Source organism: Gopherus flavomarginatus, chromosome 1 (genome assembly GCF_025201925.1).
Source record: "Gopherus flavomarginatus isolate rGopFla2 chromosome 1, rGopFla2.mat.asm, whole genome shotgun sequence".
Taxonomy (NCBI): domain Eukaryota; kingdom Metazoa; phylum Chordata; order Testudines; family Testudinidae; genus Gopherus; species Gopherus flavomarginatus.
This window is the reverse complement of record NC_066617.1, coordinates 45234678-45255855: the sequence shown is the minus strand read 5'-3', so window position 1 is coordinate 45255855 and position 21178 is coordinate 45234678. Positions and strand designations below refer to the sequence as shown.

At 41.9% G+C, this 21178-nt stretch overlaps 1 protein-coding gene across 3 annotated transcripts in view; it reads right to left on the bottom strand.

Moving 5' to 3' along the window:
- Positions 1-21178, bottom strand: part of LOC127042833 (V-type proton ATPase subunit S1-like) — a 102293-nt gene that overhangs the window by 33725 nt on the left and 47390 nt on the right. For all 3 annotated transcript variants that reach the window (XM_050936276.1, XM_050936277.1, XM_050936275.1), the window contains one exon: positions 20275-20360. In XM_050936276.1, coding sequence (XP_050792233.1) covers positions 20275-20360 — 86 coding nt within the window. The remainder of the gene's footprint in view (positions 1-20274; positions 20361-21178) is intronic.

Genomic DNA, 21178 nt, shown 5'->3' with positions numbered 1-21178 from the left:
TCCAGGACGACATGGGCAGATCACCTGCTGACCTTACCATATTTCCAGTCCCCACGCCCCACCCCGACCCCAAACACATACACTGCCAGGAATGAACAAAACAGCTCAGGGACCTTTGCTCAGAATTGATTCTGCTCCCATGCTCCTAGGACCCTCACATTATTAAGGCTAGAATTTTGATTTTAGCACCTAAGTTTTGTCAACCAGAAATAGGTGTAACAATAAAGGGATATGAGGCAATGGCTGTAAAGCACTTTGAGATCTTCAAGATGGAAAAATGCAAGTAATGATATGGTGGCTGTTTAGTGGCCTGTGTGAAATGAGTTTGGAGTCTCAGCCCACTTTTCTACAGATTGGTGTGCACATCACAGAAACTTCTTGGGTGCAAGGGTTCACCCCAGCAGATCTTTTTGCAGAATGGGGCCTCTGAGATTTCCTTACAATAGCTTGCAACAAACTGCAGAAGTTCCCTCCATTTTTTGAAGAAAAATTGTGAAGTTTCCTGTTATTTTCTCCCTACAATATTCAGTTTTGCAAAGAAACTGAAGGCTTAAATCTCAGTTATCCTATACAGTTTAGTCATAAGTTTATTACATCAGAGTTTTGCAACTGACTTTAATGGAACCAGGATTGGATCCTAAAAAAAAAAAAAAAAAAAAAAAAAAAAAGCTTGCCTTGAGGAACTGAATAATGTTAAAGATGCATTTTGTGAGGGGCTTGTTTTTTCCTATATTTCCCAACTTAAATTGCATTTGGGACAAACAGAACAAACAAATGTAAACTAGTCCACTCAAAACAGGTAGTGTTTTGGTTTACTATCAGATTTTTAGAACTCATGTGTGTCCTTTTATTCAAATCAGATTTTTTAAACTAATATGAATGGGTTTAATTGTTTTTTAAGATATTGCACTGGAAAACCAAACTGCTGTTGAAAGGATTATTTAAACAACATATATTGGTCAATAGGTGTTCACTGTTGCCACTTTTTAAACAGCGAGAGTAATTAACCATTGGAACAATTTACCAAGGGTCATGGTGGATTCTCCATCACTGACCATTTTTAAATGAAGATTGGATGTTTTTCTAAAATGTATGTTCTAAGAATTATTTTGGAGAAGTTCTATGGCCTGCGTTATGCAGGAGGTCAGACTATATCACAATAGCTATTAATCCTGACCCAATTTTCTCACAAGTAATGGGATTTTGACCCCTGCTGTAGGTAATTTTCCCACAAATGAGAGAAGCTGCAACTTTCATACCATCTTCAGAATTCCCAGAGGAAAACGTGCTCTGACTGGCTGCCTTCCCTACTTCCTCACCTCCTGAGGAAGAGCAGCCAATCACAGATGCTGTAGGAGGTAGGCAGAGAGTAATCTCCTTCCTCACTGGAACTGAGAGAATTTTTTTTTTAAATGGGGATAGAGGGGGAGGGAATTACCAATACCGTTTTCCCAGGGAAGAGTGGTTAGAAAAAGCATTGCAGATCAGGGGAGCCCTACACTTGCCTCTCCAATCTTGTACAGCGAAAAATGGGTTCACTCCTCTCTGCTCTTCCCACCTTCCCTTCCCCTCCATGAGGGTTTATCTTCACTACAGAGTAGATGCAAGCTCCTAACAGTGCCCTTGTCCCCACTCCATTCACACACAAAAAACCTCTCACCAGAGTTTGCTTGTGCTTCCAATCCAGGCTAGCTGACATAGATGGGTTTACATCTTAGAGCCAGAGTGAAAGCAGAACCTGGGCCAATAACCCACCCACTTTGCAGTGAAAATGCAAGCTAAATCACATCCTCCATTGTCTTCCCACTATTCCCTCTCTATGCCCAGCAGGACAGACATTCTTCTATAATTCACTGGGAAAGAATTTACGCATTGCAGTGTAGAGAAGGACACAGTCCTGGGTACGGCTTTACAGTGTAGATATTCACATCCCAGCTAGACTAAACTAGGTGCTCAGACCAGGTGCCACTCACCCAGGTTAATTCTGTAGTGAAGACACACCCTAATGCCACACCACCAGGCCTGGGAAAGTGCGGCAGGCCACTCCTATTAGAACTGCCCACTACTCCAGACCCGGAAAAGTGGGTGAAGCACACCTGGAGCTGCCTCTTCCCAGTTCAGGTAGAGAGTGAAAAACTTCGGCGGTTACTGAAGGAGCAGAAATGTACCAGGGAAAGGGGTTGATTTGCAGCTGGAAGGATGCAGAATTGATTGCAGCATGTCACTGGGAGTTGCATAATTAATTTATGTAGGTGTGCAAGGACCAAATTGCATTACTCACTATATATCTGTGAGAGTTGCCACCACTAATTGTCAGACACATTTTATGAGCAGGGGAAGTTCAAAAATCAGAAGGCAGACCAAAACCACTATTTAATCCTTTTTATTTTATGATTTTTTAGGCCAGTCTCATGATTTTTTCAAATTTTGGGGTTGGCAATACTGTGTATTTCACTTTTTATTTTAAAAATTAATCCTTTTTTATGGAATGTAATTTGAAACCTCTATAAATCATACACCACCATCTTTCATTCCTTGGGGATCATCTGTAATCATAAATGGTAGACTGACAAGATGCTATTAGGCTATTCATATTCTCTGGGTCAAATTCTGCCCATAAGTTACATTATGTTCAGTGTGATCCCATCATTGTTACCAAAGACAGAAATATTTTTGGGGGGCTAAATTTTGCTTTCAGTAACACTGGTGTAAATCTGGAGCAAATCCACTGTAGTAAATTCTGAGGTACTCTAAATTTACATCAGGGTAACTGTAAGGAAAATCTGAGCTTTTGTGCTTTGCAACACTAATGAGTCATAGGGCAAAGGACAATAATATTAGTAAATAGAACCTGTGTGACAGGGTCGTCCAAGGGAACTTAATTAAAGCATGTATTTTGCCACAAAAGAATGTAAATAGAAAGGCGCTTGCCTTCTGTCCTGTTTTCTTATGCTTGGTAGCACAGTTGAGTTTACTGACAATATAGTAAAATTATGTAAGTTAGAGTGTAACTAAAAAAACAACCCCCCACACAAGAGACTCCACAACAGCATGTTTGGCAAAGCTAATCTTATAACTAACAGACTTGCCCTTTGGAAGGAGACTATTCAGAATTTCTTTCTACTTGATATACTTTCCTCACCCCACATTTCTCACATGATGGCCACAAGTGCACTGAAGTTCAGTTAACCCTTACAGCAACAGAGGACCAAATGTATGAACTCATCTCCTGTCTCAACAGAGTAGTTATCCCACTTTCCTGCCAGCTCCTGAGCCATCATCTCAATCAAATGAGTCTCTTTCTACCTTCTCAGGTCTCTGTTCACCGTTCCCCAGAATTTAGCACCAAAGCATGCACCCCTTACTAGTAAGCTGACCATAACCGTAGGCTGCTGGAGTTTGTGGCTACTGATCCCTGTCTCGTAACAGCAGCATTACATTTTGGAAATCTAATTGATGACAGGTGACTGGGGCCAGAAAATAAAACCCAGTTTCTTGCCAGCACACCTGTGTGTCTCACCTTTACTACACCAAAAATACCTTGTGTCTACTGTTCTTCTTACTCCTGTACCCAGTCCAGCCTCCCATTCTAGATAGCTCAAGCCTGGCCTCTGGCATGGACATCCCAACATGCTGGTTCTCAGCCTGACGGAAAGGTCAGGAACAGTAGCAAAGAGAAGATGATCATAAGAAAAGCATAGACTGGGAGAAGAGAGGCATTCCCAGCAGTAAGGAGGTGATGGCTGAGTCTGAAGACAACTCCCAAGAGTCCAGCCCAACTCTGCGACAAGAAATCCTCCTTATTCCATTCCATGACCTTCCAAGTGGGCTTGGCTGGAAGTCTGTCCAGTTCTTCTTTCTTTAGATGCAGACGTGTATTCCCCTTAGGTGTGTGCATGCCCAGCGCAGCACAGCCTTTTGGCTAGTGGTACCCGTAAAGGGGCGGTGCTTGCACCCCGTGGCTCTGCCTTCCCCAACTATATAAGGTGGTGCTGTCCTGACTTTCCTCAGTTCCTTCTCACCGCCCAGTGGCTGGAGTCAGAGCTCTGTGTGGTTGTAGTCAAACAACCTCGCATTTAGTCTTAGCCTAATTTATTTTATATAGTTAGTAACCAGTAGATTGCATTAGTTGATAGTTAGCGTTCCCAAGTGATACTTTTTCTTGACTAAGTGTTTTTCCATCAGAAAATGCCAGTTTGTCAAAATTCTGTGGGAATATGTCAATTTTTATGAAATTTTATTTTAAAGATTTAAAGGAAGCACTTTGTTATTTTTATATTGTAATTCTTTTCTAAGATAAATGAAAATATAAAAATAAAATTACTAAACGTAATACTAAAGTAAAAATAAAGCCTCATCTAAGGAGTCACAATGTGTTTCAGAATGAACATGATGCCAAATCTGTGTGTTTGGCTAGCTTGTCTCTAACCACGAGATCACACATTCTCCATTGCACAAATACACATCCAGGAAAAGAACCCAGGAATCTTCATTCCCTGCAGTCGACTGATATCTGGGAAATAGTAACCCACTGGCAAAGTGTGTGCTGCGTTCTTCTCCACTGGTTGGTCAAAATAAGGGATAGCAGTCACTTCTTTAGCTCAATGGGGGAAGGACAGTGTTATCATTAGGGCCCTACCAAATTCACACCCATGAAAAACACATCACAGACTGTGAAATCTGGTCTCCCCCCATGAAATTTGGTCTGTTGTGTGCTTTTACCCTATACTATACAGATTTCACAAGGGAGACCACAGTTTCTCAAATTGGAGATCCTGACACAAAGGGAGTTGCAGGGTGGGTCGCAAGGTTATTTTAGTGGAGACATGGTATTGCCACCCTTACTTCTGTGCTGCCTTCAGAGCTGGGCTGCCGGAGAGCGGTGGCAGCTCTGAAGACAGCAGCGCAGAAGTAAGGGTGACAATACCTGCCATCCTTACTTCTGCATTGCTGCTGGTGGCAGCTCTGACTTCAGAGATGAGATCTCGACCAGTAGCCGCTGCTCTCAAGCTGCCAAGCTCTGAAGGCAGCATCGCCACCGGCAGTAGCACAGAAGTAGGGGTAGCAGCACCGCAATCCCCCTAGAATAAACTTGTGACCCCCTCCCACAACTTCATTTTGGGTCAGGACGCCTAAAATTACAACACCGTGATATTAAGATTTAAAATAGCTGAAATAATGACATTTGCAATTTTAAAAATCCTACGACCATGAAATTGACCACAATGGACTATGAATTTGGAAGGACCCTAGTCATCATGGTTGCACAGGATGGATTTTTTTTAAGCAACTGGTTTATTTAATACACAGAGTGAGAAAGCTTCCTTTAGAACTTGTTTTACAGTTAACCATTAAAAATTATGACACAAAGTTCAACAAAACACAGGTTTCTCACATATTTTGATTGCCTGTGTTGCTACATTGGCATGTTTGAAGGCTGAGTATGCTACTGATTGGTAGTGGCTTATAGTGACAGACCATCAGAGGTGGGGATGATCATGGACAGCTGGAAGAAATAAATAAAAACCTACTCACTTTTGAGTGCTATTGTCACTCTTTGGGGAGTGGATAATGGGAGAAAGACACTGAGGCTGTAAAGAGAGATCTGGTATCTAATTAGTTGAGCTAAAATAGCTATATTTATTTAGTGCTTAGATTGTGCCCAGCTAGACAGACAGTCTGTGAGCCACTACAACTGCTTTAGGCAAATGAGTGAGTATAAATGAAAGTGAACAATAGTGTTAAATAGAGCTGGCTGAAAAATGAAAAATTATTCTCAAACAAAATTCTGAACTTTCAGAGTGTTATCATTTCAAAGTGTTCAAACATGAATCACTTTCTCTTTTAAAAAAAGTTCATGATTTTTCAAGAACAATTATCGAAATATTTTAAATTAAAAAAACCCAATTCCCAGTCAATGAAAAATGTCAAAGGCTGTTTTGATAACATTTTTATGATACTTTTGACAAAAAATAGTCAACAAATATTTTAGAAAAGGCAAAAAAAATTGATTATATCAACAGTTTCATGAAAGAATTCATTTAAAAATACGAGATGTTTTCTCATTGCAAAATTCCCTTCCAGAACTCATTCTAGTGTTGAGACAAAAGAAAGGCAAAGTACTGCAGGTGGCTGCTTAGCCAAAGTTGGGGCACTGTTCTGTCTACATGTGTGAGCTGTTTCAGTCTATCAGTTGGAATAGCTATCATCCTTCCTAAGCAGCAGTATCTGAGCACTTGAACTGAGTCCAGTAGCCCTTTTGCCACGCTCAGCTCTCTCACCCAACTGTTCACTTCTTCAGAACAACACTGTAAATCCCAAAAGTCTTGAGTTAGACCCCCACATGCGTGAAATTATTTTTTAAAAAAATCATGATTTTTGGTCAAAGATTAGATCATTTGAGGAGGGGTCTGTCTTTGTAATTTTTTTGAAATGCCCCTGTGAGACAGGGTAGCCTAATGCTTGGAGGAGCTACATTAGAGCAGGTTTCTGCAGTTTATAAAATTCTTATGTTGCATATGGTCTCATTAAATGAGTGAATGTGATACAAATGGAGTATAAAATATAGTCTTCTCTTCTCCCCCCACCCCAACTTGTTAGGTTTATTTACACTGAAGCATTTTTCTGTTCCCATTCATTTCCCACTTTCTCAAAAGCTAGGAGTGGGTAGCCAAGCTTCATGTGGTGGGGCGAACCCTTTGAGGACAGCAGGTTGAAGACCTCTGCTGGGAAACTTAAGTTTTTACTTCAGGGTTCTACAGTTGTAACATTTGTGCATGTTTTATCCCAGCTTGAGGAACTACAAATAAAACTTCTGTTTAACCCTCCAGAGACAGAAGCACCTATGGTTCTGTTTTACAAAAGCCAGACCCTCCGCTTGAGGCTTCCTTGCAACCCCTTGATGCTCCCAATATGTATGTGATAATTACAGCATTACCAACTCTTGTTAATATATTCAAGTGATGAGATTATGGCCCCTGCTGCCAGAGCTAGTGGTGGAGGGCCTATAGCTGGGTGGCAAAGAGTGCCTCTGTTGTGCCCTGTTAACAATTCCTCCCTTCTTCAGGGCTCTCCTGTTCCATTCACACCAAACACAGTCTCACAGGCCCTTCAGACCAGGCTTTTACCCTTTTACGTTTCCCCAATACGATAAACTAAAACTGAAAACAACAACTACCCTGCTAGTCTTGAGTTCTGTCCTCAGATGTCTCTTACCACCAAGCCTTCTGCCTCAAGCAGTCACTGCAGTTTCCTCATGCTTCTTATAGTAGAAGCACCTTACCCCATCTGAGGTCTTAATCAGGGTTGGATAACCTAGCCCTCGTAAGGGCAAGCCACTCTGTTACAAGGCCCAACCAAGATCAGGATCCTATTGTGCTAGACACTGCATGTAATAAAGAGATAGCCCCTGCCCTCAAGGGCTCACCATTCAGTTCAAAGAATGGTGGTGAGTTTGTGACACAGGAGTTGAAACCCATGAGACTCATTTCATGTGAGGGCTACCAAACGTCCATTAAGATGGAAACAATTTTTAATCCTTGCTGAATTGGGCTGGATTTAAACACACTCTTAAATAAAATGCCCTAGCCAGTTCTCAACTCCCATTATTTAGAGTATAAACACAAACAAATATAATCAAACAAATATTAACTCGAGTCTAATTCACTTCTAAATACATTTTTGCAATGTAAAACCTTTCCGCTAATTACTCCAGTGTCCTTATATCTACTTTCATACCTATATATCTCTTTTTTCACACAGCAGAATTGAACCCACATTTTTCAATTCTACAGCACAAATCTCCTTCCACTTCAGCCATAGGAGTAACTTGGGAAAGGGATACATGCTGTTATCCTCTAGGTGAGCCAGAGGGTCTCCTGTGCTCCTATCTCCCATTCCCTTCTCCCACTCCTTTTAAAAGAGTGCAGTCCCATAAGTGTATGTGACCAGGGGAGGCACTGAAAGTGCAGGCTGTGAGTTAGGAGGGAGATTCAGAGCTCGTTGAGAGACTCCATGTTGATTTCCCTGGTCTGCAGTGACCCTGAAGAATCCACACATTTGCTACTGGAATTATCTCACACTGTGGGAAGAAGGTAAAATCCACTCCCAGATGGAACAATGTGGGTGGAAATCTATGAACTTCGCTTTGTGGAGTGTTCTGCCTTTGGCCCTTTGTCAATACTGTTACACATTACCCATTCAAGTTCTTGGCTCAGAGAGATAGTCTATAAATATGCCAATGTCCTGGGCCCAAGATATTGAAGATGTAAATAATTAAAGGTAAGTTACTGTCCTCATCAGATAAGAGGAGGTTCATTTCTGCATTTCCTAGTGAAGTCAATAGGAATATAATTATTAAACACGAGATGAACTTCAGAGAGGCTAGAAAACACGTGAACTGATAAAGCACTACAGACGTTAATGTTTTTGCTGAGAAAAGCAGCACTGCAGCATCTAGGGTTAAAGGTTATAATATTGACTTGCAGTTATTTACATGGATATCATACTAGAACATGAAACAAATCATGGGATCTTGCTAAAAACATTTCTTTCTCCCTCTTCCATTCTGATTCCAAAATAACCAAGCTGATCTTTTCCCCCCTGTAGTAACATGCAACCAGCTTCAGCCAGCTTGAAGCAGTTCTTTGGTAATTATTTTAAACAACACTTTGAATAGAATATGAAAAAATCTGGCTGAGTTAGCTGGGCAATAATTAAGTATACTTTCTACATCAACAAGTTAAAGTTTATTTTTTAAATGTAACAGAATGCTCAAAGCTGGGGGGAAGGGATAGGAAAACCCAACTATTTCTTCCTTCTTGTAGCTAGCAGCAATGTATCTCAATATGGCCTATATATCCTCCCCCAGGTTTGAAGGTTATAAATGAGTAAGTGAATCTCCTACCTCGCCCCCCCACACGTACCCTACCCCTCAATCCCAGCATTTGGATGGCATTTGGGCCATTCTCCTGACACTTATTGTCCTTTGTCCTTGGCAAAACTCCCATTATTGTGATGTCAGAGATCATTAACTTCGATAGCAGATACTATCACTTTAATCAGAGACAGAAGAGGTGAGGGTGCCAACTGCAAGTGGATGAGGCAGCAGTTGCAAAGCATGTACAATCAATTAAAATAAAGTCACTGTACAAATGGAATTTTCCAACCCTGTCACTGGCCACAGATGATACAACTATTCTATAGGCAATAAGTAACTGTCACTGTGCTCAGCTGAGAGGCACAGCCTCCACTTCCTGTATGTTTTCATAGCCAACAGTAACACATTCACCACACAGCAGTTTTTGAAATCCCTCATATGTCACAAAGGACAATGAGGAATTGCATCTTGAACCTAGAGTCCTTGCACATGCAAAATACCTGTTGACACCACTGGAAATTTTATGTGCAAAACAGCAACTAGGATCAGGCTGATATACAGAACCAGAAAGTCTGAACAACAAGCTTCTTGAAATTTTCCTCACTACAACTCACAAGAATTATTGTGTGGCTCTGATTTTCATGTGGGACACAAAGGTGGGGAAATGTAGCTCCATCAGAAAAAGCTCACCTCTTCTAATAGAAAATTATTTGTCTGGCTCGGATTGAAACTCTCAAATTACTGCAAATACTAACTTTCTTTGAAGAAGCTGCTCCTCTTGACTCTACTTCAGGAAGCTCCAGCCTCTAGCTGTTGCTAGGCAATATGCATCTACTGCAGACCCCTCTCTCTAGTCTCCAGCTACCTTGTGGCCTGCCAAGGAGTTCCTGGCTGAAGCTGACAACTGAAATGGCAACAGCAGTGGCTCCAAGAGATGAACTACGTGCTGTGGCACCCATGGAGTGGGCCTGATGCCAAGTGTGGCAAGGCCTTTCTAACCCCCTTAACTTCTTGGGACCTTCACCTGAGAGGATGGGGTGACACCAAAAAGACATAGCTGCCCTCCCTCAGTTAGGCACATACAGGCTCCAATATGGGAGATATCAGAACGCAGGTAGAAACACTGAAAATTGTTCCGTCACACAGGAGAGACTGGGATTCCCTTTCCTGATGCAAAAATAAACCACTGTGTTTGCAGCTGAGGACTGACTCCCTTGCATAAGCAGTGACTGAAGGATGACTCTGTGACGCTGCACTCCATATTCTTAACAGTGATATTTTTATGATATGATTGTGGCATAATTATGATGAATTTTGTACAAGATGTGTCATGTAAGGTGTCATTGGAAAAATTATGATTTAATTAACATGATTATTCTGTTTGCATGCATGTATCATTTTTGTATCTGAAGTTATGAATACTATGGATCTGTATTACTCTGGAAAACACTCACAGCTAGCCTTTCAGGTACCACAATGATGAAGCTAGACAGTGCTAACAGCTAATCAACATAGACAATGGGCTATGGAAAAGCTTAGGCTTCCTGTAAACGTTTCAGCTGGCCTGTAAGTAATAGCTGCAATGACTCAGCAAGGGCATGTGATCAGACCACATGATACTGAACTCCATTTTAAGTACCTGTATTTTTCCACAAACTGGGCTGGGAACTGTTTTTGGAACAAAGGATTTCCACCATATGTTAAAGCTATATAAGGTGGGGTGTAACAACATCTAGGGCATCACTCACCACACAAAGACACTCCTGGAAACACCTGAGGAACAAAGACTGAACTGGGAAACTGCTGGCCTCAGGCTAAAAGGATTTCTAGCCTGTGTATGGAAACCTGGGGGAGTGCTTGTATCATCAGTCAGGGTGAGAAATTGCTAATTCATATCCAATCTTTTTAGTATCTGAGGTTTAGTTTGTAGTTTTGTTTATTTACTAGATAATCTGCTTTGATTTGTTTGCTATCACTTATAACCACTTAAAAATCTATCTTTTGTAGTTAATAGACTTGTTTTTTGTTTTATCTAAACCATGGTGTCTTTGAGTGAAGTGCCTGGGAAAAATCTCAGCTTGGTTAACACAGGCTTGTTGCATATCCTTCCCACATCGAGGGCAGAGTGAACTATTTATAAGCTTACACTGTAGAGATCTCTGTGCAGTGCCAGACAGTATAATTTTGGGTTTATACTCCAGTGGGGAGGGGGTGTGCCTAGGGAGCTAGGGAATTGGCTGATGTCTGCTATTTGCACTCAGGTAGCTCAGTTTGGGTGAGTGGCACCACCTGCTGTCGTGTTGGGTGTTAACAAGTCCAGGTGAGGCTGGTTGCATCTCCAACCAAGATGGTTGACTATAAAGCCAATCCAGCTGTGTGTCTTAGAGGGGCACAGTGGTTCCCATAGCTCCCAGGTTGCACCCTGGGGATGACAACCCTTCACATTACCCATGTGACAGAATCTAAATCCAGAGTAATCTTGAACTAGTTACCAAAACTAGTTAAACTAGTTCAGCATAGACTTGTTGTTCTAAGGTATTAGCCACTGAGCTCCAGGCTCATGACCCAGAAGATATGGCAGAAACAAGCAGACAGAGAAAGCCTGGGTAAATCTCTACCTCCTGGTGGATTTTCTATATGTTGCTTCCTTGGCTGTGGTCATCCAGGCCTCCTCTTGCCTGCTCACCAACCACCTCTCACCCACAAGAGAGCTCTCTGGCTGCACTTACTAAACTGGTCTTCCCCATCAATAGAGAAAAAGGACTTTAATCATAGGAGGATTTTGAATTCTACCACATTAATTCACTTTCTCAGAGAGAGACTCTCATCTGGAATCCTGCCCATGTTTTATTGTTGATAAGCATTTATCATAATTGCTTTAGTAGTGCTTGAGGCTATGGAAGCTTCCACTAGAGAGAAAGGTCTGCAGCAAAGAGGTACTACTACTAGTCATGAATTGCTTAGCAACAGCTAGGAGGCAGAATTACCTGCAAGGGAGCCAAGAGGAATAATTGTTCAGCTCTGGAGTGGGTATCTCCTTTGCAGAAAGTGAATGTACATATACAATACCAATCTTTTTATAAGAAGAGTATCATGATTGAAGTCACTCTCTTTTAAGGGTAAGGAATGGTGTCTCATAGACTATAAGGTCAGAAGGGACCATTATGATCATCTAGTCTGACCTCCTGTACAATGGAGGCAACAGAATCTCACTCACCCACTCCTTTAACAAACCCTAACCTATGTCTGAGTTATTGAAGTCCTCAAATTGTGGTTTGAAGACCTCAAGTTGCAGAGAATCCTCCAGCAATTGACCCGTGCCCCATGCTGCAGAGGAAGGTGAAAAACCTCCAGGGACTCTGCCAATCTGCCCTGGAGGAAAATTCCTTCCCGACCCCAAATATGGTGATCAGTTAAACCCTCAGCATGTGGGAAAGATTCACCAGCCAGAACTCAGGAAAGAATTCTCTGTAGTAACTCAGATCCCACCCCATCTAACATCCCATCACAGACCACTGGGCATACTTACCAGCTGATAATCAAAGATCAATTGCCAAATTATTTGCCAAAATTAGGCTATCCCATCATACCATCCCCTCCATAAATGTATCAAGCTTAGTCTTAAAGCCAGATATGTCTTTTGCCCCCACTACTCCCTTTGGAAGGCTGTTCCAGAACTTCACTCCTCTAATGGTTAGAAACCTTTGTCTAATTTCAAGTCTAAACTTCCTAGTGTCTGGTTTAGATCCATTTGTTCTTGTGTCCACATTAGTACTAAGATTAAATAATTCCTCTTCCTCCTTAATATTTATCCCTCTGATATATTTATAAAGAGCAATCATATCCCCCCTCAACCTTCTTTTGGTTAGGCTAAACAAGCCACGCTCTTCGAGTCTGCTTTCATATGACAGGTTTTCCATTCCTCGGATCATCCTAGTAACCCTTCTCTGTACCTGTTCCAGTTTGAATTCATCCTTCTTAAACATGGGAGACCAGAACTGCACACAGTATTCCAAATGAGGTCTCACCAGTGCCTTGTATAACGGTACTAACACCTTCTTATCTTTGCTGGAAATACCTCGCCTGATGCATCCTAAAACCGCATTAGCTTTTTTAACGGCCATATCACATTGGCGGCTCATATTCATCCTGTGATCAACCAATACTCCAAGGTCCTTCTCCTCCTCTGTTACTGCCAACTGATGTGTCCCCAATTTATAACAAAAATTCTTGTTATTAATCCCTAAATGCATGACCTTGCACTTTTCACAATTAAATTTCATCCTATTACTATTACTCCAGTTTACAAGGTCATCCAGATCTTCCTGTATGATATCCCGGTCCTTCTCTGTGTTAGCAATACCTCCCAGCTTTGTGTCATCTGCAAACTTTATTAGCACATTCCCACTTTTTGTGCCAAGGTCAGTAATAAAAAGATTAAATAAGATTGGTCCCAAAACCAATCCCTGAGGAACTCCACTAGTAACCTCCTTCCAGCCTGACAGTTCCCCTTTCAGTACGACCCATTGTAGTCTCCCCTTTAACCAGTTCCTTATCCACCTTTCAATTTTCATATTGATCCCCATCTTTTCCAATTTAACTAATAATTCCCCATGTGGAACCGTATCAAATGCCTTACTGAGGTAAATTAGATCCACTGCGTTTCCTTTGTCTAAAAAATCTGTTACTTTCTCAAAGAAGGAGATCAGGTTGGTTGTAAAACCATGTTGTATTTTGTCCCAATTACCATTGACCTCAGTGTCCTTAACTATTTTCTCCTTCAAAAATTTTTCCAAGACCTTACATACTACAGATGTCAAACTAACAGGCCTATAGTTACTCAGATCACATTTTTTCCCTTTCTTAAAAATAGGAACTATGTTAGCAATTCTCCAGTTGTATGGTACAACCCCTGAGTTTACTGATTTATTAAAAATTCTTGCTAATGGGCTTGCAATTTTATGTGCCAGTTCCTTTAATATTCTTGGATGAAGATTATCTGGGCCCTCCGATTTTGTCCCATTAAGCTGTTTGAGTTTGGCTTCTACCTTGAATGAGGTAATATCTACCTCTATATCCTCATTCCCATTTGTCATCCTACCATTATCCCAGAGCTCCTCATTAGCCTCATTAAAGACCGAGGCAAAATATTTGTTTAGATATTGGGCCATGCCTAGATTATCCTTAACCTCCATTCCATCCTCAGTGTTTAGCGGTCCCACTTCTTCTTTCTTTGTTTTCTTCTTATTTACATGGCTGTAGAACCTTTTACTATTGGTTTTAATTCCCTTTGCAAGGTCCAACTCTACATGGCTTTTGGCCTTTCTCACTTTATCTCTATATGTTCTGACCTCAATAAGGTAGATTTCCTTGCTAATCCCTCCCATCTTCCACTCTTTGTCGGCTTTCTGCTTTTTCTTAATCACCTCTCTAAGATGCTTGCTCATCCAGCTTGGTTTACAACTCCTGCCTATGATTTTTTTCCTCTTTCTTGGGATGCAGGCTTCTGATAGTTTCTGCAACTTTGACTTGAAGTAATTCCAGGCCTCCTCCGCCTTTAGATCCACAAGTTCTTCAGTCCAATCCACTTCCCTAACTAATTTCTTTAAATCTTTAAAGTTATCCCTTTTGAAATAAAAAAACCCAGTCCCAGATCTATTTTTGTTTATCCTTCCATCTAGTTTGAACTGAATTAGCTCATGATCACTGGAACCAAGGTTGTCCCCTATGTAAGCAGAGTCAAGATGAGCTCTACCCTGACATCTGGTGGTGAATTATGGGGAGTGTGGAAAGGAATTTCAGGTATTTGCATTGGCACACCCACCTCACCTAGCATAGACTACGGCAGCCTGGGATGGTTATTTTGACAGCTCTGGGATCCCCAATTTCTTTGTTATTGGGGCAGGAGGAATAAAGTGCTGTCACCCTGATTATGTGAATGAGGAATTATGAGACTGCTTTATGACAGATGTCTCACCATCAATTAAGTAGCACTTGCTAGACAAGGGACATGGGTACCAAAACCTAGTGAATAGAAAGAGGTTGGGGACTGGTGTGTACACTTGATAGTATGGGCTCCTTTTGAGGGCCTGGAACACCAATTGCACATTCTCCTCTTTCCACTGTTGAAGAGCAGAGCTAATTTTGAATCTATTAGGAGTCCATCTAGAGGCTTCTGAGCTGAATTCACATTGGGCCAATGGTGCCTCAGCACCAGGACTCCCCTACTACAAGCTGAAATCACTAAAAGAGCTAAGCTTACTGAGATGAGATCACTGAGTACTGTATTAACTAGTGGTGGAGCCTGAAGGTCTATCGCCAAGCGACTGGCAGAGCAGAGCAGTTTGCAGCATGTTGGAGTAGCCCATGGAACAGTGAGCGGAGTGGAACGGTTTGCGGGGACGGCTAGAGTGGCTCACGGGTCAGCTGGAGGAGCGGCACAGCTGGTGGAGTGGAGTCGGTCATGGTGAAGGCTGCAGCAGAACTCCATGGAGAGGTGGAGCAGTTGGCCCCTGGCCCACATAAGGTTCCCCTTAACACCCTGTGTACGCCCCCCCCCCCAATTTGCACCCAGGCTGCAGGGGAGAAAACTCTGCAGATAAACTTTTGAAATCTGGGGTGGCACTGACCAGAGACAGAGATTTTTGGGGTGATTGGACTTAAGACCCTAAGGGGGAAAGGACATTGCCAAACGTACTTGGAGGTGGGTTTTTTTGGCTTATGGTTTGTGTTATAATCCTGTTTGTGGTGTTTCTCCAGTGTGATGCCGCATTGTTTCCCTCCTTTATTAAAAGGATTTTGCTACACTCAGACTCCATGCTTGTGAGTGGGGAAGTATTGCCTCCTAGAGGTGCCCGGGGGGGGGGCAGTATGTAATTATCCCAGGTCAATGGGTGGGGTCTCAAGCCAGTTTTGCATTGTGTTATCAAAATGGAACCCCTGGATACTGAACCCAGCCCTTGTTGCTGCTAACTCAGAGGGGCAGAAAGGTTACACCTACAACCATTTCTTCTATAAGGTCCTCACTACTCACCAAAACCAAATCTAAAATGGCATCCCCTCTTGTTGGTTCTTCAACTACTTGGTGAAGAAATCCATCAGCCTTCACATCCAGAAAAATCTGAGCCCTATTATTATTACTAGCACTTGTCCTCCAGTCTATATCTGGGAAGTTAAAGTCTCCCATGATCACACAATTCCCATTAGTGTTTACTTCATTAAAAACACTAAAGAGGTCTCTATCCATATCCAAATCAGATCCCGGCAGTCTGTAGCACACCCCAAGCACTATCTCAGGGGAGGCTCTAGTAGCTTTCTTTTCCAATGTGATTTTTGCCCAGACAGACTCTGTCTTATCCATTCCATCACTTATTTCTTTACAGTTAACCTCATCATTGATATACAATGCTACTCCACCACCTTTGCCTTTATTTCTGTCTTTCCTAAACAGAACATAGCCTTCAATACCTGTACTCCAGTCATGACTACTATTTCATCATGTTTCTGTTATCCCTATAATATCTGGTTTCACTTCCTGCACCAGTAGCTCTAGTTCCTCCATTTTGTTATCTAGGCTCCTTGCATTAGTGTACAAACATCTTAATTTTTGCCATTTGGCTTCACTGACATTCTTTACCCGATTATGCACAGACATTCTACCACCAGTATCACCAATTAGACTGGTATCAACACTATCCTTCCTCCTTATGTCCATTCTCCTGCCCATGGCTGTATCCTCTCTTACTTTTTCTTCCCTCTCAATGTTAAATTCCAGCGTGGAGATTACCTGGACATCTCTCAACCATCTCCCCCCAAATTCCTAGTTTAAAGATCTCTTAATCAATTGTGCCAGCCTCCATCCTAGAATTCTATTTCCCTCCTTACTCAGGTGAAGTCCATCCGGAGAGAACAGTCCTCTGTCCATGAATGCTTCCCAGTGGCCGTACATCCCAAAGCCCTCCTTATAGCACCACTGCCTGAGCCATCTGTTGATTGCCATAATCTTGTCACACCTTTGTTGCTCTTCTCTAGGAACAGGCAGAATCCCACTGAAGATCACCTGAGCCTCTATTTCCTTAAGCGTCTTCCTCAGTCTGGCATAGTCTCCCTTGATACATTCCAGTGAGAATCTAGCTGTATCATTTGTTCCACATGAAGAACAATCAGCGGATTCTTTCCTGCTCCCGTTAGGATCCTTTTCTGCCTCAGGTCCACATCCTGTATCTTAGCACCCGGCAGACAGCACACCCTTCTGTTCTCCGAGTCAGCTCTAGTTACAGGCCTGTCTATTCTTCTCAGTAAGGAGTCCCCAATCACGTAGACCTGCCTTTTCCTGGTGACAGTGTGATTCTCTGGTCTATCCCCTGTTCCCTCTGGCTGCAAATCCTCTCGATTTCTATTGTCCCTTGGAGTCCTCCGCAACCCATCCTATATCCTCCTGGGGCTCATATTTGGTATTGTCTCCATTGACTCTTCTCCTCTTCCTATAGGACTAGCTGCTCTTCTCTTCTTCTTTGCCCTCTCACCTTCAGCAACCACCTGCTGTGCCCCTTCTTCATTTTCCAACTCTGCAAACCTGTTCCTGAGCTCTATTTCTCCTCCACTGGCCTGTCTTTTCCTCTGCCTGGTTCTCTTAGTCACATGCTTCCACCGTCCACTTTCCTCACCCAGCAGTCTCCCCTCAGAATTCTTTGGTCCTGCTTTCATCTGGAAGTCTGAGCTCATCCCTTCAGCCTCCTCATATCTTTGCTCCATCATCTGCTCAGACCCCCTTCTAAACTCTACCAGAGTTTCCACCTGCATCTCCAGTCTTCGGATCTTTTCTTCCTTCAGCTCTATCAGTCGGCACTTCATGCAGATGAAACTCTTTTCAGGTACCCCCTCCAGGATCATGTACAGGCCACAGCTTCCACATCCAGTCATCCTCATTGTGTCTTTCACTGCTGCCCCTGTATCGGTCATAGCCTTCCCACCTAAAACCTGTTAGTCCAGGAAACACAAACCAAAACAAACCCCCAACAGGCACCAGAACACCAGCAGAATACCACCCACTCCCTTCACTAGCTTGTCAGTTCCTCTGCCTAGATCTCTAAGTCTCCCCCGCAAAGTCCCACTGAAACTCCCCTGTTTACAGCTCTGTTTGCTGGCTCCTGTGCCGCTGCAGCTGTCTATGCCACTGGCTGGCTGCCTTTATAGGACCCCTAAGCAGAGAAGCCCCGCCCCCAATCAGGGCTCAGCTTGTCTTCCAGCACACTGCTCCTACCAGCCTCCACACACACAAACTACAAAATACAATACACAAAATACAAAAACGTTCTCCTCCAACAGAACTCCCACTGAAACTCCCCTATTTACAGCTCTGTTTGTTGGCTCCTGTGCTTAGCCTCTGTTTGTCAGAAGGTGGAGATGGATGGCAGGATTACCTGTTAGGTTCATTTCCTTTGGGGCACCTGGCATTGGCCACTGTTGGCAGACAGGATACTGGGCTGGATGGACCTTTGGTTTGACCCAGCATGGCCATTCTTATGTTCTCATCAATGGAGAAGAAAAACTCAGTGAAGGCAAATCTCTCATACCGAATAGTAATTAAAAGTAGAAGCACTTCCCAATTCCTTTCCAACAAAACAATATCAAATGAACTGATTAATGAATAAATACTGCATGTGACTAGAACATTCACGGAAAAGTACCCTGAGATATTAGCTTATAAATAGGAGTGAATGCCAAAAACATTATGCTGGATATAGTGTAAAGAGTTTTATTTAAAGCAAGATGCTGGTGACATTCTTCAGACGTAAAGAATAATGCAAAATTCCTTTTCACTTAAACAACACTTTTGTTATATATAATGATCAGCTTCGTGGTTGTCACTGGGGATTGAAACTGTAATCTCTATGTAGAGAATAAACCTCTATAGCATGAAGTGAAGGAATAAATTTGACTTTAGCTGACAGTTGAGTACATTCATATCTTCATTGGACTAAGCACAGACAGAGAAGCACAACACATATTGAGCACGGGTTTACACATAGAATATGATAGATGAATCTTCAGTAGGTGCTGTACTGGCTGCCTCCCACAGCCCTCTAGGGCAGCTGATAAAGCTTGAAAGTACTGCAGTAATTGAATATCACTTGTACTGTGCAAATAACTTGAAGTGTTTTTACATGGATTTGTGTTTAGAATGTAGAGGAGTTTAATAAGGCTCAATTTATGGAATGTAGAATAATTAAAAATGACTGCATTACTTTAATTATTGACTAAAGCCCCAGTTGGCTGAACTGAATCACTTTAAACATTCCTTTTAAATTACTCTCAATTCCTCTAACCAACCCCAATCTTTTCTTTCAAAATTTACCAAATGCATATCTGCAATTTGCGAGTGACTGCTTCCTTCCATTTCATAAAGGAAAGAACTGGGACAACTCGTAATTATTATTGTGGACCTTCTTTAAAATGAAGAATTTACTACTTATGAAAGAAGTTGACTGAAAGCCCTGGAGACTGAAGTCCACTCTTTATCCACAGGACATGGACAGCAGAGACAACGGCATGAAAGTGTCCTCAAATTGATCCACAACTGTATCTTAACCTGGGACCTGAGCCCTGAAAGCCCAAGTCAGCTGACCTAGGTCAGCCAGGGATTTTTATCCCTATGTAGATGTACCCTAGGACACTGAGATCCTTTTCAAAGTACCTGCTTTTAAGTGTATTTTTAGTATAGCCTATATTCTTTGTTCCTAGATATGTGACCTTGAATTTGGCTGTATTAAAGTTTATGTTGTTTGTTTTCAACCAGCTTGCCAAGAGGAACAGGTCACACTGAGGAAAATAACGTGTTCTCATCATTATTTACCTCTCTACTAATCTGTGTGTCATCTGCAAACAGTCCAGTGTCTATATCTATTTGATTACTGTTCCTTCTCCTCAGACTACCATCAAAAAGTGCAATCATTTCTGGCTAAACCTCACGTATCTGGAACTAGATTTAGACCACCAACTCATTTCTCTGGACAACTAACATCCATCAGCTAATTAACAACTTCTGGCTAATAATGACCTGATCTAGGTTTGAACCCTCTAGAGATGAAAGACTTGATAATCCAGTGCTTCATTAAGGCCCTTCTTATGCAAAAGACAATAATTAAATGGGAAAAAATATAAATATTATGCTTTAAAAAATCACAAGTTATGAAGACCACTAAAAAGGTGGCAAATTCACAAATCTATTAAAAATACATGTCAGTAATTGAAAATCCAGGCAATCCTTTCTGCTCAAAGTCTTGTACAGGACTGACTGCTTACTTGTGTAATCCTGAAAGTCATGTACAACATTCATTAGCAAGTATTGTTATATGCCAAAAATGTGACAGCTTTAGACACAGAAGACTACTCACCCTTGAAGGTCTCACTGCAGTATAAATTACTGAAAACTGAATTCCTTGTTCTTGCAGACTCATAGTCAGTCTTCCAATTATTATGTCTGTAAATACAAATGTGTATAGTTTACCAAACTGTAAACTGAGAACGAAAAATCTATGATCATAACACAAGTAACAGCATAGACAGGTATTTAAACTTACTAGTACAATTATTTAAAAGCATCTATATGACACCACAAGTTGCATGATAATTTACAATCACAGAAATGTAAGGTGGGAAGGGACCTTGAGAGGTCATCAAGTCCTGCCCCCTGTGCCAAGGCAGGACTAAGTAAACCTAGACCACCCCTGACAGCTGTTTGGTGAACCTGTTCTTGAAAACCTCCAATGATTGGGATTCCACAACCTCCCTTGGAAACTTATTCCAGAGCTTAATTATCCTTATAGTTAGCAAGTTTTTCCTAATGTCTAACCTAAATCTCCCTTGCTGCAGTTTAAGCCCATTACTACTTGTTCTACCTTCAGTGGACATGGAGAACAATTGATCACTGGCTTCTTTATAACAGCCCTTGACATATTTGAAGATTTCTCAGATCCCCACCCCTCTCAGTCTTTCTTCTCAATTCTAAAGATGCTCAGTTTTTTCAACCTTTCCTCGCAGGTCAGGTTTTCTAAAATTGTTACCATTTTTGTTTCTCTTCCTTGGATTCTCTCCAGTTTGTCCACATCTTTCCTAAAGTGTGGTGCCCAGAACTGGACACTCTACTCCAGCTGAGCTGGATTTACAAAAAGAGAGTAAGAGACATTCACTGCCCTAAGGAAGTTACAGTCCACATTAGACAAGACAACAATTCGGATAAAGGAGGGGTTCTAAAGTTGTGAAAAAAGTACAGTAGGAAGGATACCTGGGAGAGTGGGT